This window comes from Furipterus horrens, unplaced genomic scaffold (assembly GCF_987537825.1).
Source record: "Furipterus horrens unplaced genomic scaffold, mFurHor1.1.pri manual_scaffold_15, whole genome shotgun sequence".
NCBI lineage: Eukaryota > Metazoa > Chordata > Mammalia > Chiroptera > Furipteridae > Furipterus > Furipterus horrens.
The window spans coordinates 18,402,045-18,428,835 of record NW_028327185.1 but is presented as its reverse complement, the minus strand read 5'-3'; the positions used below and the strand labels follow the sequence as shown (position 1 = coordinate 18,428,835).

The window sequence follows — 26,791 nt, the reverse complement described above, 5'->3', positions numbered from 1 at the left end:
CCGTCGCTCCCAGAGTGGGTGGGTCTCCAGATGTTCTAGGACCATGGGGGCCCTTTAAACAAACAGACTCTGCTGAGACCGGCAGTTTCTGCCTCCACCCCAACCCCCACTGGTCTGCACAGTCAGAGGCAATGAGGCTTGATTTTCCCTGGTGCTGGGACCATGAGCTGTGAGGTCCGGTGAAGAGCTGGGAACACTCCCCAGGTGGCCCTCCTGACTTTTTAAAACGTGTGACTGCGCTTTCCGCTGGCCTGCCGCCACTGCTGCTGCCGCCACCACACCGCATCCTCTCCGCCCCGGCTCCACCCCTCCTGTCTGGATGAGTATTTCTTCTTTATATCTTTGTTTGTTGGACTTCCATGTAGTTTGATTTTTTGGAACTTCTGGTTTCTAGTTTTGAGGGAGTTGTTTTCCTTCTTAGTTGTGGAGGGAGACGCAGAGTGTCTGTCTAGCCTCCATCTTGGCCGGAAGTCTGTTGGAAGCTCCCCTCTCTTAATATTAAAAAAAAAAAAAAAAAAGACCAACTCTGGATTTTACATGTAACTATTTCTCCAGCCCAAGCTCTCTCCATCCTGCCACTGCCTGTCCTCCTATGTTGCCCCCAGTGAGGCCATCAAAACACTTCTCAAATGTTCTTGACTGGCTTACAGACCTGTCCAGTCCCCAGTATACCCACCTGAACCAACAGATGTGTATTATCAGGGACATAAGATAGGGTCTCTACCCTCACAGTTCTTAGCTAGATCTGTCCTGTCTTTAGTCTTTCTTCTTCTGCCATTATACCTCTCACATTTTGTACTGTGTTCCTTTGAACAGCTTAGTTCTCCCAGTGTAGAATAAATAGGCTGGTCTATTTCCATGCCTTTTTCTGTGCTTGACTGCGCCTAGAGCAATTCAGATGTCATCTCCAAGAATCATCGCCTGAAGCCTTGGACCGTCCTGATTGTCAAGTTCCCACAGCACCTAGCAGAAACCAGTGGTAGCACTTACTATATTGAAGCTAATCTGCTTTTGTCTCCTTCCCCAAGTAGGCTGTAAAGCTCCTTGAGGACATGGACTGTCTTATTTACATTGTAACCCAGAACCGTGGGCAGTTTGGCTCAAAAATGTTTGCGCCCTGGCTGGTATGGCTCACTTAGTTGGAGTGTTGTCCGTGAAGTGAAAGGTTGGGGGTTTGATTCCCAGTCAAGGCACATGCCTGGATTGCACAAGAAGCAATCAATTGATGTTTCTCTCTTGCATCAGTGTTTCTTTCCTTCTCTCCCTCCCTCCCTTCTCCTCTAAAATCAGTAAGCATGTCCTCAGGTGAGTATAAAAAAGACAATGTTTTAACTGCACATAATTTATTAAACTGAATTAGAGAAAATGATCCTCTATAAAAGTAACTGCATATATTTAACATAATACACCTTTTAAGTCATTTTGTATTTATTAAATACTATTTTTCAACTTCGTACTTAAAAAAAGATAAAAACTCGTGAACTCTCAACCAGACAGGCTAAAATGACAAGGAATGATAATGGTGTTAACAAATGGACACTTGAAACTCACATCCTATGCTGGTAGGAGCATAAACTGGCAGTATTTACTAAGGCTAACCATAAATATACCCTGTGTCCCAGCAATCCAACCCTGAGCACATGCCTAAGAGAAATGATGAGAATGTTCTTAGCAGCATTATTTGTAATAGCCAGCTCCAACTGGAAATAATTCAGATGTCCCTTAATAGAGAATGGATGCATAAATTTTGGCATACCACACAAACACTACAGACCAATGAAAAAATGAGCTTATGCTACATACATCAACAAAGTAGTACTTTATGAAGTTCAAAAGCAGCTAAACAGTGATGACAAAGAAAACAGGTTGGTTATTCAGGGGTTGTGGGGATTAGCTGGGCAGAGGCGCCTGTGAGGACACCTATGGCAACTGATGCAGTTGGTCACCCAGCTTCACAGTGAAGACCTCTGCACCTTCTGTACAAACAGGTCACGTTGCACCAAAGTTAAGAAAAAAGAAAACTTGAGACTATCCCAATGTGCTGGAGGTATAGGCATAAGACAAAAGTCAACTTATAAAAGTATGTGTGTTCCACTTTGCTGTAACATTAAAAAAAAAAAAATTTAATATATTTAAATAAACAAATGGTATTCCTTTTATTATAGTTTCAACTTTGGCTTAAAGGATTGTAATACTGTTTTCAGATAATGTCCCACTGTTATATAAACTAGGCTTGCCCCATTATATATACTACTTAGTTCCAAGGTTTAGCCACTCATTTTATTAAATTTTGAGAAAACTACTAAACTCTGGCCTACAGAATTACAGTGGCTATTTGTTACTAATAATACTCCAAAAGAATTTTGTTTTACCATATTCTATCTACTTTAAAATCTGATTGCCACCAAAGTAAAACAAATAAATTTCTTTAAATATAAATTGTATATCCTGTTAAGATTTGGGAGGAGAAAGTTTTAAAAATTTTAAAAATACCTTGAGTAACCTAACACAACATACTCTGCACTCTAGATTCTGTTTTTGGTCAATATGCCTAACACTATAAATATTAACAGTACTGGGAATGAGTTTTAATATTGGTAAGAATATTCAATTTAACCAAATATTCAGTTTCTCATTAAATATTTTGAGGAAAGTATGCAAGTAAAAAGATGAACATTTTAAAACCTTTTAAGAGCAAGAAAGAACAAAAGTATCTCAAATCTTGCATGTAAACAAGCAAGAACAAACTGGGCAACAGTATACATAAGGCAAGAGGGAATATAAATATAGGACCTTTGGACAAACATTTTAAATTACAATCTCAAATGCACGTATAAAATAGAACGTTTTGTACTGGTTGCATGGACTAGATTATAAACTACAGGTTTTAGTGTTAACCAGAACTTCCTGAGTGACTGACAGTCTTGGTGAGGTATCACTGGTGTTAAGCGAGACCCATTTTTTTCAAAGACTTATCCTGCTTTTGGCTTGGATGCTATCATCTTCAAGGCACAAATCTAAGTGCTCATTAATCTGAGATTCCAAAACTTCGTTCTGACAAACGGGACAATTAACCATTTTGCTCTGACTGGATGAACTGCTGGAATTCTGAGCTGCAGCCTCAGGCTGTGAGCTACACTTTGGATCATCCCCACCACTCTCTATTTTCTCTTTCTTGATGAAAAAATTGTCAAAAACAGTCTTGTCCTCCATCCTGGGTCGTTTACTTGGGAATTCATTTCTCGACCCGCTTGTGTCTTGGGATGCAGTCTCATACGTCCGTTCCACTGCTTTTAAAGAATCTCTCAGGGCTGTTTTAGAAGAGGAAGCCTTTCTCTGAGAACTAGAAAAGACGGAGTTTCTACTGATATCACCAACTGTTACACTGTTCCTTGGAGACCCAGTCACACCTCTCAAGGCCTTTTGATTGATAACAGATGTTCGAGGAAAGTAGTTGCTTAAAACATTTTGGTGACTGGTAGTAAGAACAGGGGAGACTACAGAAGTTGTTTTCTTTGAAGCATTCTGTTCAAGTTTCACCTCAGTTTTAAAATTTGGTCTTACAGCATTTGTTGAATGAGCTTGACTTAAAAGATCTTGGGTTTTATTAATAGCACGTGAAGTGGTAGACTTCCCAGATGAAGGTGAACTGATTGTCTCTCCTAGAACATGTCCTTTCCCACTAAACAGGACAACTCTGTTGGGTTTATCTGCAAAAGAGGCAAGTAAAATTTTCCTGACTCAAAATTAATACAGCAACAAATATTAAAAGAATAGTTTTTCAAAATGAAGACATAGTGTTTTCATTCTAACTTAGATCCATATAATCACCTGTCAATGAAAGAAAGACCATCTTTAGCAGTTTGAGAACTGGTATTAAGAGAACTCAAAGGGCAAAATACATGCTCTCCTATTTAGATACAGTGTTCCATTTTGCAAAGGCCAACTTAGACTCCTTTCTCATTGCAGGAGGGAAAAATCTGCCACAGCATCATAGCTCCTCAACTTAATATTTCAGATTTGGGAAATGCAACTTAGGTCCCTGGGTCTTATCACATTAAATCAACAACTTCCCAAGGGAAGAAGCATTAACTTGGTAATAATCTGGTTACCTCTTCAAAGGGCAGTGACTGAATTTCATTCTGAAGATGAAGTCCTAGCATACACATGTCATACTCTTCTCCCAATGACAGTACAGATGTCCATAGGAGAAGTCATCTGGACAGAATCCAAATGACAGGAAGAGGGGTAGTGATGACTTATATTCTGGGAGTTGTTTTTTGAATTAGTTTTTATTTGACAACCTTTTTGCCTTCTCTTTCCTAATGACTCACTGCGTCAAAACAGGGAAAGAGACTTGACCCTAAAGTATCATCAGAGGAAACAATGTCTACTTTTACTTCCACCTATATAGAGGAAAGTATATTTTTCTACCATCATTTCATGGACTATAGGACTTTTTTCTTAAGTCACACTTGAAATTTTCTAGAAACAATCCTTAAGCTTCTAATACCAGTTCTCAAAAGGACAGTACTGAAAAGTTGGAAAAATACACATAAAGTTACCTTTATTTTCTGCTGCTGCTAGTTTTGCCTTTCCTTTGCCTTTTTTGTAGTTCTCTGGTTCCTTGATTTTTATGTAAGTGCCCCCACAGGTTCTCTGGTGCTCAGCCCACCAGTAGTCATGCGCCGAGGGGGCCCTGTTGGTCGCACGCTTGACGTAGCCATAGTAGGGTTTTCTGAACTGACACGGCCCGTTACAGCGCCACCAGTGTCGCCGGTACTCGTCCACCTCATTGTGGAAGGTGTGGTATATCTGGTGGAAAGGTTTTACCATTGAGTGAGCAAGTTAACAATTTTAAGAAAATACATAAGCCTCCCCCACCCCTTTTTTTAAAGCTTTCCAGTTTCCCAGAGCTTTCTGAAGTTTTATTTTGGGAAAGATAGCAACTATATTTAGCTTCTGTTCAAAGTTCATTTTAATGGGAAAGAGCAGCAGTTAATACTTCATAAACCCAGTTAAGACAGAAAAATGTGGACTAAGAAAAAAAACCTTACAGAAAAACACGAAGCCTTTATACGTGCTCGAAGTTCTGGAAAACAAATTTTAAAATGATCAAAAATTAGGGTAAAGACAAGAGTTTACGTAAGGCCTAATAAGAATTGTTCCCACTGCTAAATTGGAATTGTCCCCTGTAAATATTAATCCCAAAGGGTTCTGAGGACTATTTCTTTAAGTGCTGGACCCCCACAACAGAAGCACCTGCTGATGCAGCCTCCGCTAAACCCTGCCCTTCACATTGCACAGCTCTTTGCTCGCGTTTTTGTACTAAGCCTGTGGAGCATCATTTTGTCTGTTTATAGGTGAAACATTCTCCAGAATTCAGATGTTTTCATCTTTGTATCCTTAGTGACTAATACAGGCTTGGCACAGTGAAGCTCAGTATTTGCTGACAAAGTGATGGAGAGCTTCGTTCATTGAGCATAATATTCTTTGTGAATGTGCTTTTCACTCCTTAAACAGGATTGTTTTGTTTCACCCCCTAGATGAAATCTTACTTAGAACCTAAGCAGAAGACAGGCAGAGAAGAGTTTTTCCTGAAAGGAAGGTTAGCCTGCCACCTTGGTGGCAGTGAGGATGGCAGCACACCATTTAAAACTGACTCTCCTAAATGACGAGTACCTATTCTTCTGTCTTTTCGGTGGAACATTACTATCTGTATAAGATAAGGAGCATCCGTATATGAGACTTTTAAAATCAAAGACATTTAACTGTCTAATAAATTCCCTTTGTAGGAAAGAATGCTGAGCTTTTCATAACTACAGATATCTCTCTTTCCATCATAAGCAAAAAGATTGTATCACTTGGCAAACATGCAAACAATGGACATTATATTAGGAGCAGAAGAGGCTGAAGGACAAAGGTCTGGGGCAGAGGTGTGTAAGATGCTGCTTTCTCTTACGCTGCGAACTCTGCTTACTAATTCAGTAGCCACAAAATCTGGGAATTGGATGTTTTGCTTCCAACTCCTGTAACTCCTACAGCCTGGGGATGTGACTTTTTAACAATGTCACTAAAATAAAAATGTTCTCCAGTGTGAAACTGGATGCCCTGTGGAGTTTGTTATAACAGGATGTAACCTGAAAAAGCAAGGGTGTCCACTTGATCAAACCTCTCCTACATAAAAACACACAGGCATCCAAGATAAAAGAATATGTCCTCTTCCTGCTGAGCAATAGGAAGTATACCAGGACTCTGCTTAAAGTGCAAATTCTAATGAAGAAACTAGAAGCCTTTTATGCTGACAGCTCCATAATTTTTTTGCTAATCTGGATTTTATGTGATTGTTTTTAGTGCAAGCCACTTTCTTGATGTTGAAAGTAACTCTATCCACTAATTACATGAGTGCTCCGGAAAGTTAACACTGACAGCCAGAAAAATATATCGAGGGTTAGCACTTGTCAATTTCCATCACACTGGCCTTTACTGCCTTTTAAAGGAAGGAAAAACAAGAATACCAAAGGTTTTTTTTTTTAATTTGTTTTTATATTGAATTTTAGAGAGAGAAGGGAGAAAGTGAGAGGAAAGGGAGGCTGGGAGAGAGATATTCATTTGTTGTTTCACTTAATTATGCATTCATTGGTTGATTTTTGTATGTGCCCTGACTGGGGATCGAACCCACAATCTTAACGTATGGGGACAACACTCTAACGAACTGATTACTGGCTATGGCCAAAGTACCAAAGAGTTTAATCCATGTAGAAATGAATGTTCTTTTTGGTTCACTTCAGTTCAGTGTCTGTTAAGCCCTTGTAGGAGTGCTGGCTACATAAAATATCATATATAGATGTCCAGAAAGAGGAGTAAGAGCCACCCTGTTGTGTTCAGAGGTATGAAAGTAGAATAAATACTTGCAAAGTTTTGCTGTCTGCTGAGATTAATTCAGAGGACAAAGAAGTTTTAGCTCACTGGAAAGATGAACAACAGCATGTCGACAAAAAAAACAGAAGTAGCACATTCTAGAGAAGGGTTTTTGAGGAAAGGCACAGAGGTGAAAAGTTCAGTTAGAAACACAAGAACTAAGCAGGGGAGTTGTGGGAGGTAAGAAAAGCAACAGCATTATTTGATAAAATGAATTGGTAACAGTAAAAACTAATATGTAATTAGTACTCAAACTGTGCTAAAATGTTTTGCATGTATTTTCTCCTTTAATCCTCGCAAGGACCCCACAGACAGGAGTTATGATCCGCATTTTACATGTGAGTACACTGAGGTGCGGAAGAGTTAAGCAGGCCCCACAGTGAATAACCAGCACTGAACCAAGCAGTCTGCGTCCTCATGCTTCTCGGACCCCAGGCTCTGCCATCTCCTACCACCTCACGTTGATACAGGATTCAAAGAACACTTCTGAGGAAGGGACTGACTATGAAACAGTAGCAGAACACAGGGTGCACCGAAGGAGCAGACAGGACGCAGGGCAGGAGACCAGGAGGGCGGGTCGCAGGCCTGATGTGGTCTGAGGCCCCAGAGACGCCGCTCTGCTGCCACTCCACTCTGGTGCTGCCAGACCAGCCGGGCGCCTTCTCCAGGCCTCTCACTTGCTGGGCAAAATCCTCCCAGGTAGTATTTGTGTCTACCTAGTTCTCTGTTTCTAACTAAATCCCAGGAATTACGAAATGAATGAACGTGAATATCACAAGTGAGCGTGGCTTTACATACCGTTACATTGGCTCCAGTCAGGCAATTGATGCGATGCATATGCTTACAAAACTCGGGACCATGCCCATCCCGGTCTTTATCATTATTAGTGACAAATAAATAGGCGTGTATCATTTCATGCAAGAGGGTCTGAAACACAAACAACCAATTTATGGTACTTTTGAAATAAAAATGCATTTTCTTACTCTACCTGGGGTCTTAACCTTCTTTGGCTCACAGGCTCCTTTTAGAAGCTAATAAAAAGTACTAGCACATATGCACAAAACTGTGCACAGAAGACCTGGAGATCTATAGAGCTCAGCTTAGGAACTCCCTGTTCCAGGAAGGCCTTTTTATCTACTCATCAAAATCCAGACTTAAAGACCAATGAATTCATTACATAAAAATTTTACAATTTTGTATGGGTGGAAAAAAAACACCTTAAGTGAACAGACAAATGCAGAAAAATATATGTGCAACTTATCTTACAGGCTATTAACTCCTAAGCTATAAAGAGCTCCTAAAGTCAACAGGGAAATGACCAACAACCTAATTTTAAAAGGGCCCAAGATCATATAAGTCACAGAATAAGATATATAAATAACCTATACACATGAAAAATGTTCAACTTCATTTATAAAACATGCAGATTAATACTACACTAGTATACCACTTCTTGTTTATCAAGATCAGTAAAATTCATGATAAGAGTTACTTAAAAATAAAAAAATTAAAAAGTAAAGTTTGACACCATCAGTAAAACTAAGGCAAATAAACATTCCCACATATCACTGGCAGGAGTACAGAACAGTACAACTCCTATGGAGAATTTGGTAACATCTAACAAAATTACAAGTGCATTTATCCTTTCACCCAGCAATACCCACACTAATACAAAAGGTCCTATGTCCCAGGTATTTTCATTGTGGCACTGTTTACAATGGCAAGAGATTAGAAATAAGTGTTTAGCAATCAGGACCTCATTGAATGCACTATGGTACATCCACATAATGGAATTCTACATAGCCATAAAAAAGAATGAGAAAGATCTCTCTGAATTATTTGGAGAAACTAACTGAGTGTATTGTTTAATGTAAAGTTTGAAAACAAGCAAATAAAACCACTGCACTCCACATCAAGGATGGAGAAATTTAGGTGCAAAATTAACAAAAGCATTTAATGCTGCTGTTTCATAAATTGTTCTAAAAATTACATTTTTAAGTTATATTTTATTAATTATGCCATTACAGTTGTCCCAATTTTTCCCTTAGCCCCCCTCCACCCAGCACCCCACTCCCTCAGGCAGTCCCTCCATGGGTCATGCGTATGAGTTCCTCGGCTGCTCCACTTCCTATGCTGTACTTTACATCCCCACAGCTGTTCTTTAACAACCTATTTGTATTTCTTAGCCCTGTCACCTTTTTTGCCCATCCCCGCAACCATCTCCCATCTGGCAACCATTAGAATGTCCTCTGTATCTATGTTATTTCTGTTCTGCTTGTTTATTTTGGTTTTTAGATCCAATTGTTGACACATTTGCATTTATGGCCATTTTATTCGTATTTTTATTCTTTTTCTTAAAGAAGACCTTTAACATTTCATATAATACTGGTTTGGTGATGATGAGCTTCTTTAGTATTTTTCTTGTCTGGGAAGCTCTTTATCTTCCCTTTGATTCTAGTTGATAGCTTTGCTGGGTAGAGCATCTTGGCTGTAGGTCCCTGTTTTCCATGACTTTGAGTATTTCTTGCCAGTCCCTTATAGCCTGCAGAGTTCTTTTGAGAAATCAGCTCACAGTCTTATGGGAACTCCACTGTAGGTAACTAACTGCTTTCCTCTTGCTGCTTTTAAGATTTTCTCCTTGCATTTAACCCTTGGCTTTTTAATTATGATGTGTCGTTATTATTTAGGGTTGTTTGGGTTTTTATATTTAATAATTTTATTATTATGAAAATGTCCCTCTTTTTTTCCCAGTGAAACTTCTTCCCTTAAAATCTTTAGTCTGGTACTAATATAACCACAATACATTTCTGTTGTTAACTGTTCAGATAATATACTTCTTTAATCCTTTTACATTTAACATATGAGTTTTTAAGTCTGTCTCTTTTAGCCCTGGCTGGTGTGGCTCAGTGGATTGAAACCGAAAGGTCACCGGTTCAATTCCCAGGCAGGGCACATGCCTGTGTTGTGCGGCCAAGTTCCCAGTTAGGGGTGTGTAAGAGGCAGCTGATCCATGTTTCTCTCCCTTTCTCCCCCGCTTCTCCTCTCTGAAAAATTTACCATCTTAACCATTTTTAAACATACAGTTCAGCAGTGGTGAGTATATTCTTTATGGTGAAACCCATTATGTTTTATTATCCTTAAGAACAGCATCCCTCGTTTTTCCAAGCGCACTTTAACATATTTCCCATCCAACCTCCACCACCCTATGCCCTTTTGCGCTTACGTTTCAAGTGATATAATTGGGGCAAGACAGGTCACCCTGTGTCCTGTGTGCGTCTTGGAGAATTTCAGGCATTTACCAGGCTCAATTAAAGATAATTTAGGAGTTTCTACTGCTCCCCTCTGCTAGCAGGAGTGACCATACCTCTAGCTATGGAGAGGACCCTCATGCCAGTTGGTTTTGCCACCTCAGCTAAATGACCTGGGAGGGCAGCACTGTGGTGGTTAACAGAATCAAAACTGGTGTCTCGATGGGAAGATTTGGAGCCTAAGTTTTTCTGTTTCTAAATATGCAACTTAAACCAATTATTTAACCTCCCTGAACCTTAATTTCCTCATTTATAAAAATGAGAATAACACATACTGAATTTTCTAAGTTACTGTAAATATCAAATTAGGTACTATACCAAAGTCTTTAACTATGAAGTACTATAAAAATATAAGGTGATCATTATTTGCCCCACAATTAAAGTTTGCAAAGAGGAAAAACTGATTTTTTTTTACGTGCACAGGTTAATTCGCAGCAGTCTAAAACAGTAAGAGTTTCTAAATTACTGGGCTAAGAGTCAAGTTTATGCAAAGAATACCTCCACAAGGTCCTTTCTTGGTCTCAACTTTAAAAGGGGTTCACTGAGGCGGATGGAACACATTCCACCGCTCCCTTCATAGGAACATATCCCCGCACACCTGAAAGACAACCACCAAAGTGTTATTTACCGAATGCACACAGCAGGGGGACACATGAAAAACCAAGTCTTTATACATCCCCGAGCAGTGCCCATAAGAGAACTCCACGGCAGACGGCTTTCTTAAAGGGATACCCTCTTTGTTACGAGACCCGCAGAGGCTCCCCCCCCCCCCCCCCCGCCAGGCTGCAGGAGCTCCGAGGAGATAATCCTGTTCTGCCGCTTCCTACGAACTCTCATCGCTATGTGGCGCTAACGGCCCGATCGCCACTAACCCGCCTCCAAAGTTTGTAACACTTACTTTTAGGTTGCATACGACCTATCTATTTCAGGCGGTACAGAACTGCGTTCACGTCCAGGCCTTGATTCTTTCACATCGGGACTTCTCAAACTTCCCGTGTAGAAAAGGGATCCCAGGGGCGCCCCTGAAGACCCCAGGTGTCCAGAACTACGGGAACGCCCCCTCCATCACCCAGCTCACTGCTAAGGGATGGTGTCCTATGGCACCGAAGAAAGGACAACACATCCAAGCCCTAAGGCACCATAAGACGAATCAGAGATGTTAATTTTTTTTTCAACTGAAGCGAGATTCAAAGAGACAACCTTTTTCCTCAGTGTGCCCGCTTTCAGTCAAACCGTAGCGGGGTGGGCCGCACAGCTTTCTTCAAGTTGTTGGAGCGGAAGAGAGACAAGGGAGGGGAGAAATGCACCAGAGGAGCCGCCCCGTTCGAAATCGGACCCCTGGTTTAACGGTCCCTGGGTCCGTAGGGGGTGGGGGAAGGGGGGAGAGGAGGAGCTCTGCCTGCCAACCCCGCACCCAGCGGGCCTAGGAACTCACAGGGTCATTCTACTGCTCCACTTCACCTCCACGGCCTCCAGCTGGCCCCAGAAGAACCGATCGTTGAACTGCACAAACAGGGCCTGCAAATCCGGGGTGGGATCCACCAACTCCCACGACTCGTCCACCAGTGATAGGGGCTTCTGGGCCTGAGTGTGCTTCTCGACCGACACATTCCACTCCTCCTGAAGCCGTAGTGCCAAAAGCAGGTCCTCATCCATCGCTGTCAGGCTCCCGGGAGGGCTCCTCCAAGGTTGGGCTCGCTCGCTCCCTGGCGCGGGCGCAACTAACGTCACTGAGGCTCCGAGGGCCGCGTAGAACTAGGAGATACCGGCTGTTGGGATGCTCGCGGCTCAGCCCGCGGCTCTCGCGAGAACTTAAGGAAAACTGGCTCGAGACCGAGAACTGAACTTTCCCTAAACGCCGAAGCCAAGATTCTGAGGCTTAAGAAAAAACTCAGCATGCCACCTCCTAATGGGCTCAAAACCTGGGTTCTCAGAACTCTGGCCTAGGGGGGTTTTAGGAAACTGTTTCCGCCTTTATGATGTTAAAAAAACGTCATGACTTGCGCATGCGCAGGACCTACAGTGCTCTCGGCCTCGCTTCCCACTCATTTCCGCCAGAGCGCCTTCAACGCAAGCGCTCTAAGCCACTGGCGTTCCTGCGCCGGCGCAATGTCTGCGTTCGGTCTCTTGCGCAGGCGCACTGTCTGAAGCTCAGACGTGGGCGCAGGCGTACTCATTTCTCTTCCATACTGCTTCCTCAGCCCCGGAGCTCTGCCGGTCTTGGGTGGGCCCCAACAGCGGCGGCACCGGCAGCGGCGAGAGTGACAGCGACTGCGTGAGACCTGGCTGGAAATGGCGATGGCTATGTCGGACAGTGGGGCGAGTCGCTTGCGCCGGCAGCTAGAGTCGGGCAGCTTTGAGGCGCGGCTGTACGTGAAGCAGCTCTCGCAGCAGTCGGACGGGGACCGGGACCTGCAGGAACACCGGCAGCGCATCCAGGCGCTGGCGGAGGAGACGGCGCAGAACCTGAAGCGCAACGTCTATCAGAACTACCGGCAGTTCATAGAGACGGCCCGTGAGATCTCCTACCTGGAGAGCGAGATGTATCAGCTCAGCCATCTGCTGACCGAGCAGAAGAGCAGCCTGGAGAGCATCCCGCTTACCCTGCTGCCGGCGGCCGCCGCCGCCGGGGCCGCTGCGGCCGCCGGAGGGGAAGAGGGCGGAGGGGGCACGGGAGGCCGAGACCACCGCCGGGGCCAGGCCGGCCTTTTCCCCAGCCCTGGGGGCGCCTCCCGCGACTCTGCCGGGCCGGGCGAGGAAGGGAAGCAGCGCACTCTCACCACCCTGCTTGAGAAGGTGGAAGGCTGCAGGCACCTGCTGGAGACGCCTGGACAGTACCTGGTGTACAACGGCGACCTGGTGGAATATGAGGCGGACCACATGGCCCAGCTGCAGCGGGTGCACGGCTTTCTCATGAACGACTGTTTGTTGGTGGCCACCTGGCTGCCACAGCGGCGGGGGATGTATCGCTACAACGCCCTCTATCCCCTGGACGGTTTGGCCGTGGTCAACGTCAAGGACAACCCGCCCATGAAGGACATGTTCAAGCTGCTGATGTTTCCCGAGAGCCGCATTTTTCAGGCGGAAAATGCTAAAATCAAACGAGAGTGGCTGGAAGTGCTGGAGGAAACCAAGAGGGCCCTCAGTGAGAAAAGACGGCGGGAGCAGGAGGAGGCGGCAGCTCCTCGGGGGCCGCCCCAAGTGACTGCCAAAGCCAGCAACCCATTCGAGGACGAGGAAGAAGACGAGCCAGCTGCTCCTGAGGAAGAAGAAGAGAAGGTGGACCTCTCGATGGAGTGGGTCCAGGAGTTGCCCGAAGACCTGGATGTCTGCATTGCCCAGAGGGACTTCGAAGGGGCCGTTGACCTGCTGGATAAGTTGAACAGTTACCTGGAAGATAAGCCCAGTCCACCTCCCGTAAAAGAACTAAGGGCCAAGGTGGATGAGCGGGTCCGACAGCTTACCGAGGTGCTCGTGTTTGAGCTCTCCCCGGGTCGTTCCCTGAGAGGTGGCCCTAAGGCCACCCGCCGGGCAGTGTCTCAGCTCATCCGGCTCGGCCAGTGCACCAAGGCTTGTGAGCTCTTCCTGAGAAACAGGGCCGCGGCCGTGCACACGGCCATCCGGCAGCTTCGCATCGAGGGGGCCACTCTACTCTACATTCATAAGCTGTGCCACGTCTTCTTTACCAGCCTCCTTGAGACCGCGAGGGAGTTTGAGACGGATTTCGCAGGCACTGACAGTGGCTGCTACTCCGCCTTTGTGGTCTGGGCCAGATCGGCCATGGGCGTGTTTGTGAACGCGTTTAGCAAGCAGGTGTTCGATAGTAAGGAGAGCCTCTCCACGGCGGCGGAGTGTGTCAAAGTGGCCAAGGAGCACTGTCAGCAGCTGGGTGACATCGGACTAGACCTCACCTTCATCGTCCATGCCCTTCTGGTGAAAGACATCCAGGGGGCCTTGCACAGCTACAAAGAAATCATAATTGAGGCCACCAAACATCGCAACTCTGAGGAGATGTGGAGGAGGATGAACCTGATGACCCCAGAGGCCCTGGGCAAGCTCAGGGAGGAGATGAAGAGCTGCGGGGTGAGTAACTTTGAGCAGTACACAGGAGATGACTGCTGGGTGAACCTAAGTTACACAGTGGTTGCTTTTACCAAGCAGACCATGGGCTTCTTGGAAGAGGCACTGAAGCTGTATTTCCCTGAGCTGCACATGGTGCTTTTGGAGAGCCTGATGGAAATCATTTTGGTTGCTGTTCAGCATGTGGATTATAGTCTTCGGTGTGAGCAGGATCCAGAGAAGAAGGCTTTTATCAGACAGAACGCGTCCTTTCTGTATGAAACAGTCCTCCCTGTGGTGGAGAAAAGGTTTGAAGAAGGTGTGGGGAAACCCGCCAAGCAACTCCAGGACCTGAGGAATGCATCTAGACTTATTCGTGTGAATCCTGAGAGTACAACTTCAGTGGTCTGATGCTTGGGGCTGTGTATATGTATACATATATATTGTTTCTATATTATTTATATTTATATTAACTTGCATTAGCATTTTCTCTATAATCTCAAACACAGCTTAACAGTAAAAGATGCCTTCTCATAGAAATACAAAAGGAGAAAGAAAAAAAAAGTTAAATTAAGCCCAAATAACAAAAACATTGCAATTAATAAAATATATAATATGCTTTTCTTTTAAATTATGTTAACTCTAATGAATATATTATCACACTGTCTCATTTCAGTTTATCGTTAGAGTCAAAACACACCTTCTCATAGTGTATATTGTGCCGCACAGGGAAATAATATGTCTTAAGTATTTTATGAAAAGATACCCAGTTCACTAAAATGTTAGGTTTCTTAAAGGGTACAGTGCCATATAAAACACTCTACTTTATATACTTCCCCACCTTAAGACGTGATTGAACAATTTGGGAAAAGAAAAGAGATGAGAAAATTTGTTTTAGGGTGAATTTTGTTCAGAAGAATTCCTTCCTGAAAGTAGCTAGTGTGTGCACTGAAATAGTCTGATCCTTACAGAATAAAAGAGGAAGCTTCATAAAACAGTTCTGCAAATATTTCCAATGTGATTTGAATTGCTAATTATTTTCAACTGCTAATTAGCAGCTTTATAATATTTGATTTGGGAGTATTTACCTGAAAATCTTCAGGACTATGATAAAAAAAATTTTTTTAACATATTCCTGAACTGTGTGAATGTCCAGTGAGAGGTCTTGTCTTTATCATTAAAAAAAAAACAGGACAAATTAAGGAACTTGTCAGCACCAGTGATTTTTAGCTGCTCCTCCCCCTTTTATAGTGGCTCAAACTTCATGCAAATGGGAGAAAAGTTTTCATTGAAATACTTAGATTTCAGGGTCTGGGGGGTGGGAAATTAGAGAAAAAAATATCCAAACCCCATGGAGTTCTCAAGTGTAACTGCTTTGAGCAGAGAATTGTTTTTGCTTTTTTAGTAACAAAGTGCAAACAGAAAGATAAGAATATACCCAACCAAGGAAGAAAAAGAACCTTTTGATGATTTAAAATGCCCCAGGCTGCATTTTTCTTGTTTAATCTTTTATTTTACTTGTTTTGTTTTTTAAAGTGCACATAATCCTTACTGCAGATTGTTTAGCAAAACAAAAATAACTAAAGAACTTTGAATTTCCCAGGGTTTCTAATTATTGCTTTCATTGTATATAGATTCTACAACATTCCTCTTACTTTGAGAGACATTGTGCCAGCTGAGAGCTGTCTTTCCCAGCTTCAAGTTGTGATTCTTGTCCATAGGTGCCATTCCTGATGCCAAGTATTTCAAAAGGTTATTTCTTCTATCTGAATAAAAATAGTGGTATTAAGACTGTGGAAATTACGTAAAACCTCAAATAGCTTCCAAAAACTGGCTTAGTTAGGGGTATAAAACTCCTTGACTTAATTTTACTCATGCCAGAGGAGCCTTTTACTTTATTTTCAGCTCAGCCCATTTAAAAGGTTGAAAATTATCAAAGTTACAGATTTTCTTGACTAATATCTTTACATAACTTTGAGATTTTCTAGATAATAACCATACTAGATATCTCAGCTGAACAAAAAGTTATAATTTGTCTTTTTTAAGATCACTGGAAACTTGAATTTGTGGTTACTTTGTGTCACAGTTATTAAAATGATATTGTAAGAAACACATACTGTGCACATACTTGATGCTGGGTCCATAAAGTGATCCTTCTGAAATCGAAACTTCTTTTAAGGCATGAAGTTGTAAAAATTTAAATGTGTATACTCATATTTAAGTGGTTGCTTCATCACAGAACCGTCTGCTTTTTAAAACTGGAAATCAGAATTTTCTTCTGTAGCTGAAGGACATACGCTTTTGGTGAATCAGTGTGGGAGGTTGGTTCAAGATCACCAATGTTAAGAGTATATACCTTTGTGCCAGGACAGAGCGATTACATAGCCGTTCCTCAGAGTGGGGTCAGAGCTCTTCTCTTTTAACATTTGTTTCGTTAGACTCCAAAGCAAGTTCTAAAACTTGAATGCACTTAGAGATTGCCCAGAATGTAGCATGCACTGTAATATACCACTTAAGGGATGATTACCTTGTTTGCTGGCCTCAAATATAGCACTGTCACTTGAGCTTGGAATCACAGACTTGATTGAACTCATTACTGTTGAAAAAAGACACCCTGTGGAATTAAGTCTCTTTCTGATTAAAGCTTCCTGTCACGTAAGTGCTGAAAACTCACTTATTTTTGTTTAAAACAGTACCTGTACTTAACTGATCAGCATTTGTATTTTGCAACTTGCTTTCCTGGGATTGGGAATTTGGGACTTGACATGTAGTATAAAATCAGTATGTACATTTTGCCTATTGCTGTGCTGTGATAATGAGGGAATCTGAATGTCCAAATAAAGCTTACAATTTTTCTTACACTGGATAACATTGGTTAATATTACGATGTTCTATTGTCTCTTCTTTAATCAGGATTTAATATTCTTATTCCTGTTACTGAAACACAATACCAAAGAGCCTACTTTGGGCCTGGCCAGGTGGCTAGGGAAATGTTCTCCCATACACCAAAAGGTTGTAGATTTGATCTCCAGTCAGGGCACATACTGATGTTTTGGGTTAGGTGATGGTTAAAGAAAAAGAGCCTAGGTTGGGTTTTGGTTTTTGTTTTTAAAGTATAATTTATTGATTATGTTGTTACAGTAGTCCCAATTTTTTTCCCCTTTGCCCCCCTCTGCCCAGACCCTTCTTCCTTCCAGCAGTCCCATCCCCCTTAGTTCATGTCCATGGGTCGTGCATATAAGTTCTTTGACTTCACCCTTTCCTATATTAACTTCCCCCTGTCTATTTTTTACTAACCAATTATGCTTCTTAGTCTCTGCACCATTTCCGCATTTCTCCCCCTCCCCCCTCCCAGCTGATAACCCTCCAAATGAGTCCAAATAGTCCAAATGTTCCTATTCTGGTTTGCTTAGTTGGATTTCGTTTTTATTTTTTATATTCAGTTGTTGATAGTGGTGAGTTTGTTGTCATTTTAATATTCATAGTTTTGATCTTTTTCTTAAGTCCCTTTGACATTTCATATAATAATAGCTTGGTAATGGTGAGCTCCTTTAGCTTTACCTTGTCTGGAAAGCACTTCATCTGCCCTTCCATTCTAAATGATAGCTTTGCTGGATAGAGTAATCTTGGTTGTAAGTCCTTGCTTTTCATCACCTTGAATACTTCTTGCTAGTCCCCTCTTGCCTGCAAAGTTTCTTTTGAGAAATCAGTTGACAGTCTTATGAGAACTCCTTTGTAGGTAACTCTCTTCTTTTCTCTTGCTGCTTTTAAGATTCTCTCTTTAGCCTTTGGTATTTTAATTATGATGTGTCTTGGTGTGGTCCTCTTTGAGTCTAGCTTGTTTGGGACTCTCTATGCTTCCTAGAATTGTATGTCTATTTCCTTCGCCAAATTAGGGGTGTTTTCCTTCATTATTTTTTCACATATGTTTTCAATTTCTTGCTCTTCCTTGTGTCCTTCTGGGACCCTTATGATTCGGATGTTGGTAAGTTTAAAGTTGTCCCAGAGGTTCCTAATCTTCTCCTCCTTTCTTTCAATTCTTGTTTTCTCATTCTGTACTGGTTGACTATTTCTTCCTTATGTTCTGAATCATTGATTTGAACCCCAGCTTCCTTCCCTTTATCATTAGTTTCATGTGCATTTTTCTTCATTTCACTTAGTATAGCCTTCACTTCTTCTCTTATGCATTTGTGATACTCAGTCATGTCTGTGAGCAGCATGAGCTTTGTTATCACCAGTGTTTTGAACTCTGCATCTGTTAGGTTGGCTATCTCCTCATCTCTTAGTTCTCCCTCTGGAGACTTGATCTGCTCCCTCCTTTGAGCCATACTTCTCTGTGTCCTCAATTTGACAGCGTCCTGTGTTTGCCTCTGTGTCTTACGTAGAGTTGTTGCATCTGTTTTGTTGTAAGGGGTGGAGCCTTAGATATTCGTCAGTGCTACGTGACCCATTTCACCACCTTGTACTGCTGTATGCAACTGGCACCCCTCTAGCTATTGCCCTGGTGATGGTTCCCAGAGTGGGAGAGTGGGTGGGTTTGTGTACATTCTAGGACTGTGGGGGCCTTCTAAACAGACTCTCCTGTGAGATTGCCAATTTCTTCCGCTGCTTTAACCCCCACTGGTTTGCAGTCAGAAGCAATGAGGCTTTATTTTCTTGGCACTGGAACCATGAGCTCTGTAGTCTGCTCTGGGGCTGGGATCACTCCCTGGTGTCCCTCTCGGCTTTTATACTGTGTGGCTGCTCTTTCCACTCACTGGCCACAGCCACTGCCTTGCTGCTGCCCCTGCCACAGCCACTACACCATGTCCTCTCCGCCCTGGTCCCCAGCTCCACCCATCCTACCTCTCTGGGTGAGTGTTACTTCTTTAAATCTTTGTTGGACTTCCATGCAGTTCAATCTTCTGGTACTTCAGGTTGTTTTTTGTTTTGAGGTAGATGTAATCCTTCTTACGATTGTGGAAGGAGGCAAAGAGTATCTACCTATGCCTCCATCTTGGCCGGAAGTCTGATTATCCTTATAAGTAATAAGATTTAGTTACTTTTATTAATCTGTGGGAAAATAGTGTCTGGTTTTGTTTGTAATTTTTGATTGAGTTTGAGCAACATTTTATTTATTTCATAAACTACCTGTTAATGTCTTTTGCCATTCCTTTCTTAGATTTGTCTTCGTAGTTATGATTTTGTAGGAGTTTACTGTATGTTTAGAAAATTAATTTTTCTTATATACAAAGTTGTAGTTTTTCCTATTTGTTTATTATTTTTGTAGTACAGTAAGTTTTAGTCTGTTTTAAAGTCAGATTTATCTGGTTTTTTTTCCCTTTGTGACTTCCCTATTTTTTTATCAGACTTAGAAAGGTCTTATTTACTCTCAGATTCTAAAAACATTCATGTTTTTCTTTTAGTCATTATATTTTAATGTTTAAATTTTTGCTTCATCTATAATTCATTTTAGAGTAAAAAATGATATACGAATTCCATTTTCCCACAAATAATTAGCAAGTTGTGACAATTTGGAATCGTCTTTTCCCCCATTGGCTTGAAATGCCATTGTAATAATATATTACCTTTATAATAGATGTGTATCTGGGTACATCTTTAGGCTCTATATTCTCTCTCACTGGCATTTCTATGTCTGTGCCATTATCAAGCTGTTTTAATTAGCTGTAGACTTATAATTTAATGACTGGTAGGACTGGTCTCATTCTTATGCCATTTCAGGTTTTCCTAATTAGTCTTACATATTTATTATTCAGTTTGAATTTTGAGTAATTTTATGACATTATCTACCATCCTCCAAAAGAGTCAGCATTCTGATTGAAATGGTATTAAGTCTATAGACTAATTCAGGGAGAACTGACATCTGTATAATTTTAAATCTTGTTCATTTATGCAACTTTTCTTTTGTATTTCAGAGCATTTTCAAATTTTCTTCAGTTAGATCTGAAACATCCCATGGTGAGTTTATTTCTAGTATTTCATCTGTTAATGCTGCTATGAATGCAATCTTTACCTTCATTAAGTTTTCTGACTATTGGTAGGGAACACACTGATTTTAATTACAGATATGTAATCAGTGCCTTATGTAATTATCTTATGGATTTTAATAGTCTCTTGGTTGTTTCTTTGGCATTTTCAAGTATATAACCCCATCACCTGCAAATAAAGATCATTTTGCTTGTTTTCGGTTTTTATACATTTTATACATAAAATGTTGAGTATCTTGTCATTTATTATGCATGTTGCTCCCACACCATCGTAAAGTCAAGAACCCTTCAAGTGGAACCATTGTAAGTGAAGGACCACCTTTAGTTAGTTCTGTTGTTGTCATGTTAAAGTTTTCTTCTAAGTTTTGTCCCTCTTGGTTGCATTTTTCCACTTTGGTTTCCTTTCTGTGCAATATGACGTACTTGTCTGCTCATATTTGTAAGTTGAGGAATCAAAAGCAGACACGAAGCTCAGAGCACATGGGTGAGGTTTTGCCACCTCTGGGCCTCAGAGTGAGCTGCTTTGGGAGCCCTGATGTCAGCATTTCTACTGACACCCTCTGGCTGGTCACATCACCTGCAGACTTTTTTTTTTTTTTTTTTAATCTTCACTCAAGGATATACTTATTGCTTTTTGAGAGAGAGGAAGGAGGGAGAGGGCAAAACATCAATGAGAGAAACATCGATCCATTGTGCCTCCTACATGGGCCCCGACCAGGGATCAAACCCACAACTTAGGTGTGTGCCCTGACCTGTAGACTTTTCTAGTCTTTTGCCTTGAGGGAGAAGGCGTGGCTGAGAGCACTCCGAGACCTGAGGAAAGAAGGCAGAGAGGAAAACTTCACGCTTGTTCTCAGCACTGCATCCTCAACTGTGTCTGGTGTCCCCCTGCCCAGTTGTCACTGAGGTGGGGCACAGGTAGTCCAGGAGTAGGAGATGGGATCCAATTGCTTTGTAAACAGCCTTTATCCACATCTCCTGAAAGGACTCACAGTTGAATGGGGAGAGAGAACATAAATGTAGATAAATGATTTTAAGGATGAGCCATAGATATTTACAATAATATGAAAGTCCAGAAGAAGTTAATTGAGAACTGAAGAGTAGGGGAATGTTTCCAGAAGCAGGAAACAGATTTGGAAAGGTGAAAAGAGAGTTTGCTTGCACAAAGAGGAGAAAAGTAGCACTTTCTCTGCAAAGCTCGGAGGCCTGGGCGTGCCAGCCGCATTCAGAGCTGGGCAGGAAGGACCCGGGGGAGCATGTGGGACCGGTGCCTTCCCAAAAGTCTTCCCATCTGCGATCTGCCCTCTGGTCGTTCCTTCCCATTTTGCTCACATCTTGTTGCCTGGTGGGCATCTCCCTTCTGGTCCCGCATCCTGGCCTGCCCAATCCGGTCCAACTTGTTACTGTGTTCATGCCAGCTCACCCCACCCCCGCCCTGCCTGCCACCCTCCCCTCCCCCAGCTCCTCCACTGTTTGTTTCCTGAGTCCCCTACCACGTCCTCCTTGCCACTGCTCCCCCTGCAATGCAGGCGTCTGGATGTCACTGGCAGGCTTACCAGGTAAAATATAGTGCACAGTTAAATTTGAATTTCAGATAAACAAATAATTTTTGGTATAAGTATGTCCCAAATATTGCAATACTTGGGACAAATTTAAGCATCCCAACTACTAGTGCTAAAAGAATAAAATAAAAAGTTATCCCATTCCAGTCTCGCTGCCTGCAGGTGGGTGTTTCTCTGTTCCACTGGAGGTCTGGGATTGTTCTGCAGGAGAAGAGACGCTCTGGCTAGGCTCAGTCTGCAGTCCAGCTTTCCTGGGGATAAAACTGTATCTTCCTGACTCTCCTGTCTCTGTCTCAATTTCTCCAACATAAGGAAGGAGCAGGGGCTGGTTCATGATCATCAAGAACTCTAACCTTAGCCTCTGTTGCTGTTGCTGCCCTCAGAACACACCCAGAGGCCATGTTAAAGTACTGCTCTGTGAGGGTATCAAGGTGGGGGCGGATCCTGCTGCTGGTCGTGGCCTTGGGTTCACGTGGGTTACTGCTAGATGTCCCTCTGGCTGCCAGGCCCAGTGGCTCCTTCAACTCTGTGGCTCTGTGCTACATTTGCAACTCAGGACCTTTTTGGGGATTGCCCCTCCCCAGGGTCTTGCGGTCTCCTGAATGTGGCCTGGGAGAGAGCTTGCAAGAGAGAAACTCTCCCTCCCTTCTCCTCCAGCCTGAGGGATTTCTCCTTCCTGCTCCTTTCACCTCAGCCGCTTCTTCCTGCCTTGGGTTTCAATCATTCGAAAGCATAAGACTAAGAGGGAAGCATTTTTCTGACCATTTTTTTGCCTTCTACCCTGCTGCTAACTTCCCCCAAGACAAGGACAAAGAAGTGTAATTATTTCTTTGAACTGTAAACAATGGGAAAGAAAAATATAAATAGAACAATAACAAAGCCATCAATATTGTTCACCCACATATGGAACAGGTTTGTACACGGGACTGCCCCAGGATGATGGCTGTAAATAAGAGAGAGAGGGGAAGACAGAGAGGAAGGGGATGGTGGGTCCTGGGAACGGGAATAATGAAACTAGTCTCAGCCTGTGACCCTGGCAGCCTCTCCATGGGATCCTCAGTGACCCTCCGTGGCATTCTGTCCCTAGCAGGGTCCCAGGGCAGCTTTCGTGATCTCCCGCCCCATGACCAGCTAGCTGTTCCGCTGCCTCGGGTCCCACCCTCTGCAGCTCTGGGTCTTTGCTTGGGCACCTGCAACTTCAGCCATTAGCCCTCTGGCCTGAGATTTTTCTTTTTTCAGGAAATAAGAATTGGACTTTATGGGCTTGTTAGCCTGTGATTCTTTCACAAAAAGCATTTGTGACATGGAAACGGAAAACAGAAAAGATGTATCATATCACTGAACCCCATGCAGCTCACCTTCCTTGTTGATAAGGGAGTTTAATCCCAATGGTCTCGGCTTCGCAGTCGTCTGAGGATCAAAAGCGCAGATGTTTGTAAAGTACTTAGAAAAGTGCCTGGCACACAGTAAGCATCCCACAAGTTAAGTGTTAGTCAAACAGAATGAGCATGTCACGAGTTTTTCCTCTGCAAGGGACACAGGGAACTCAGGGAGGCCTGAGACTGCCTGCCACCCCCTCCACCGCCCGCAAAGCTCTTCAGTCCTGAGGCTGGTGCACCTAACTCAGTCCGTGGGTTAATGGAGGCTTCCATTTTTTTTAGCAAAACAGGGCCTTCCATTTTAATTCACGAATTTTGTACTTCAAGAGGGAAATTTTCTTTTGCGAGGCTAAGGATAGTGTGGGTCAGCAAGGGGTCCACTGGATTCCTAAAAACATTTAACCTGCCCCCCATGTGAATGCTCTGCTAGCCAAAAAGGCCTGGCCTGCGGCCACACTAAGGTTCCAGCAGGGAGCTCCCTGTCACACGCAGCCCTGCAAGCCTCTGCAGGTGCCCGGATGTGTGTGGACAGGCAGGCCAGCAATGACACTTGTGTTACTATTTGCTTGTGTAACATTTCCGCCCTTCATCCAAATGCTTCCTGTGGATTAAGGCACTTGAACTTCATTACACCTAATGAAACAGGTGCTCATTATCCTCTCCTAACAGAGAGGAAACTGAGGCCTTGGGCTGATAGGAACCTGCCTGAGGTTGCACCGCTCCTAAGTGGCAGACGGGCCTGCTTTTCTAAACCAGAGCCCACACTCCGCTGCTCCCGGCTCTGGTCCATTCACAGCTGAGGAGCAGAGTGTGCGGAGTTCAGCCATCCACACTGGTGGAAGGGCAAAGCCAGGACCAGCCCAGCAGCTCAGCCTCAGAGCAAAGCTCCTATCCCTGCAGCCTATCGGACACCAAGGAGCAGGGGACAGCCGTGAGAATAGTGGCTCTGCTCTGACCTTCCTCTATCTGCCCCTTCCCAGCCCCTCCTCCTAGCCTTACCTCCCTTCCTCGAAGCCCAGGAAACTGCAGGGTGCATGTGGCCCTTTTTCCTCCTGGGTACGTTTTACTATATTTTTCTCAGAAGTGGTGCCTTCTCCCCCACCCCTGGTCATCATGGCTTCTGCTCACAGCTCTCACAGGGACAGCTCCATGGTAAAAAGTCCAAGTTTGGCATCTATTTTCTGGAATTTCTAGCTGCCTGAATTTGGGTAATTTAAACATATAGTCTGTTAGGTCAGCCATACAACAGAGTGATAGCAGTACATGATTCACTGGATTCTCTTGAGGATTAAATGAGATAATACATGTAAAGGATTTAGAACCGTGCCCAGCACACAGTAGGGGCTTATACGTTAGCTGTTGTGATCACTGTTCAACAGTGGGGCAGGCCGTGGTGCCCAGAATACCCACCTACCCGAGGTGCAGAGGAGACCCGGGCATCGACTGGCCTAGTCCAAACCGCCCTCTTCCCATGAAATAGGTAGAAAGAAAACAAGCTGTTGGTGAGCATACACAGGTGTGTTTTCACAGGTAGCACAGGGACAGTCAGCTGACAGTCTGCTACTGGGAAATGCAGGGTACAATACCACTGACCAGTCACACGACTGAATTCCAACCCAGGTAAGGAAAGAAAAAAACCAAGGTCACTGAAAGAATGTGAAGACATTGATTCTGCCTTGGCCAGTGAAAGTGAATGAAATCTGTGCTCCTGTTTCTGAATATCATTTGTATTACTAGGAAAACCCACATCTGTGGCCACTGAGTGCAGGCTGGACTGGGTGCTAAATCCCTAGATTGGCGAAGGCGCCCATGCATCTGCTTCCCGCCATCTCGGATTCTGCCCCTCCTTGCGTGGGGTGCTCACCACACCATGAGCACAAGCCGTCTGTGTGACCCCCACTGGGGTCTGCCCAGTGTCCTGACATGGATGCCTCCTTTGAGCCTCAGATTTAGGGGCTGTGCCCAGATCTTGAAAACGCACCCTAGTGGGACAATGTGGGACCCTGCACTTTCCACGTGGTTTAACAACCTGTGGGAACCAGTAACGCAGGCATAAAATACAGCTGATTACAACTCTTTGGGTGTGGTCTGTTTGAACCCCAAGCTCGCCTTAAGAAACGGATAGATCATTTTACCTACAAGGGTTTGCCATGGGACTAGGAAGCTACACTGCTTTGTCTCTTTGCTTTGTCAAACGGAAGCAGTCGGAAAACTCATTTTTCATCTCTACTGAGGCAGGCAGGATAACGTTTTCTAAGACAAGTTAATTTTTATGTGTTAGCTATTTGTGGAACTGTTTCTCAGTATCTAATGGCCCAGTTCCCAAAGAAAGCATAGGTTTTAAACTCTAAGAGCTGACATAGAAGCAGTACAGACTTCATTTCCCCCCCGAGATAATGGCGTCTTTTCTCTCAGCTCCCTTCCATTTCATGGTTAAGAACTTCTAGCTTTCTCATTTCCAGGCTCCCAGGAGTTGTTCTCCATCCGGTTGTATCCCAGACAACACAAAGATGCTAATTCCTGCTTCCTGAACCTCCCAAGTAAGTGAGGTTTGGTCTTAGGGATATGCTTGTTCAACAGCTCTTTGCAGAACAATGTATGTGTGAACAGGTACCCAGGGGCCCGGTGACCAGCTAGCAGGTTCCCCCAATTCTGGTGTAGTCTGCAGTGGTGCATTCAAATGAAACCTTTCCCCACACGGCAAACTGGTTTTATAGAAGATCACCTATTAAACATCACTCTCAAGGTGAAAAAATCCAAAAGGGTTTTTTCACAAAGAGATCATATGTATCTTTAAGTGAACACACATTTTTTTTTTTAAAGCAGGCTAAAACACTGCAGGTTGTATATGTGAAAGCTGAAAGCCAACAGATGAGTGGTAACTGGCCTCGCAGATCCGGGCCTGAGCTTTGGGAGATGAAGCCAAACAACCTGCACCGACGCCCAGAAAGGCTCAGGAATTGGAGGTACCTGGGGGGCAGGAGCGGAGGAGGTGGGCCGCGCAGGGGTCTGTGAGCACAGTCACAGCCCTAGAGAACCTGCCCTTCCCCCGCCGGGCCACTGTCCTCCCCCCAGAAGACTGGGGACCTACTTCCTGAAGAGGTTCGGTGTGGGACAGAAATATTTTGATCTCCCTTGACATCGTGGCACTCATGCTGTGCATATAAAGGGTGAAGACTAAGATGACTTTTGTTGACTTTTGGATGTTTGTCACAAATTTCAGGTTTGGGGACAAACACTTTGGAGTCTTGGGTGCAAGTGGCTCAGACTTGTCTCCTGGCTAGCTCTGACACTAGAGTTCATCAAGTAAGCAGGCAGAAGAGGGGCAGATGTGTCATGGGGGGCGGGGGGGGGGGGGCTTTGTCACCTCTCTGTCTCCACACCCTCCCGAGTCAACTCAGTAAACCTGAAGTTTTAGTTGAAAGAGTAACATGCTTCCTATGTGGCCCCTCCTGCATCACCCCAGCCCCACACCCTGAGACCTGGCACTGCTCATTCTGTCAGCTTTAAGATCACTTCCTGAGGTGGGGGGCTGCCAACGTTTTTTGTTTACCCATTTTATTGCAAACTTTTCT

At 43.7% G+C, this 26,791-nt stretch overlaps 2 protein-coding genes and 1 long non-coding RNA gene across 3 annotated transcripts; 2 read left to right on the top strand and 1 right to left on the bottom strand.

The window, feature by feature from the left end:
- Window positions 1-1,410: 1,410 nt before the first annotated feature.
- Window positions 1,411-12,179, bottom strand: SPRTN (SprT-like N-terminal domain). The gene is made up of 5 exons (XM_090263367.1): window positions 11,665-12,179; window positions 10,728-10,827; window positions 7,720-7,848; window positions 4,566-4,815; window positions 1,411-3,710 (listed from the first exon to the last, which is right to left on the bottom strand). Exons 1-5 carry the CDS (start codon window positions 11,883-11,885, stop codon window positions 2,965-2,967), a joined length of 1,446 nt encoding a protein of 481 aa, XP_090119493.1. The 5' UTR covers window positions 11,886-12,179; the 3' UTR covers window positions 1,411-2,964.
- Window positions 12,180-12,401: 222 nt separating this feature from the next.
- Window positions 12,402-15,477, top strand: EXOC8 (exocyst complex component 8). The gene has a single exon (XM_090263448.1). The coding sequence runs from the start codon at window positions 12,522-12,524 to the stop codon at window positions 14,697-14,699; it is 2,178 nt and encodes a 725-aa protein (XP_090119574.1). The 5' UTR covers window positions 12,402-12,521; the 3' UTR covers window positions 14,700-15,477.
- A 9,132-nt stretch (window positions 15,478-24,609) lies between these two features.
- Window positions 24,610-26,516, top strand: LOC149992481 (uncharacterized). Its single transcript, XR_016508251.1, has 4 exons — window positions 24,610-24,836; window positions 25,679-25,756; window positions 26,040-26,182; window positions 26,440-26,516. It is a non-coding gene; the product is annotated as an uncharacterized LOC149992481 (long non-coding RNA).
- Window positions 26,517-26,791: the final 275 nt, after the last annotated feature.

Excerpts from the sequence above, each read along its gene's own strand:
- EXOC8 (XM_090263448.1), top strand. The coding sequence starts at position 12,522 with ATGGCGATGGCTATGTCGGACAGTGGGGCGAGTCGCTTGCGCCGGCAG.
- SPRTN (XM_090263367.1), bottom strand. The coding sequence starts at position 11,885 with ATGGATGAGGACCTGCTTTTGGCACTACGGCTTCAGGAGGAGTGGAAT. Across the intron at positions 10,828-11,664 it reads TGGAGCAGTAGAATGACCCT|GTGTGCGGGGATATGTTCCT; the intron begins GTGAGTTCCTAG and ends GTTGTCTTTCAG. Across the intron at positions 3,711-4,565 it reads AGCAGCAGCAGAAAATAAAG|ATAAACCCAACAGAGTTGTC; the intron begins GTAACTTTATGT and ends CCTCTTTTGCAG.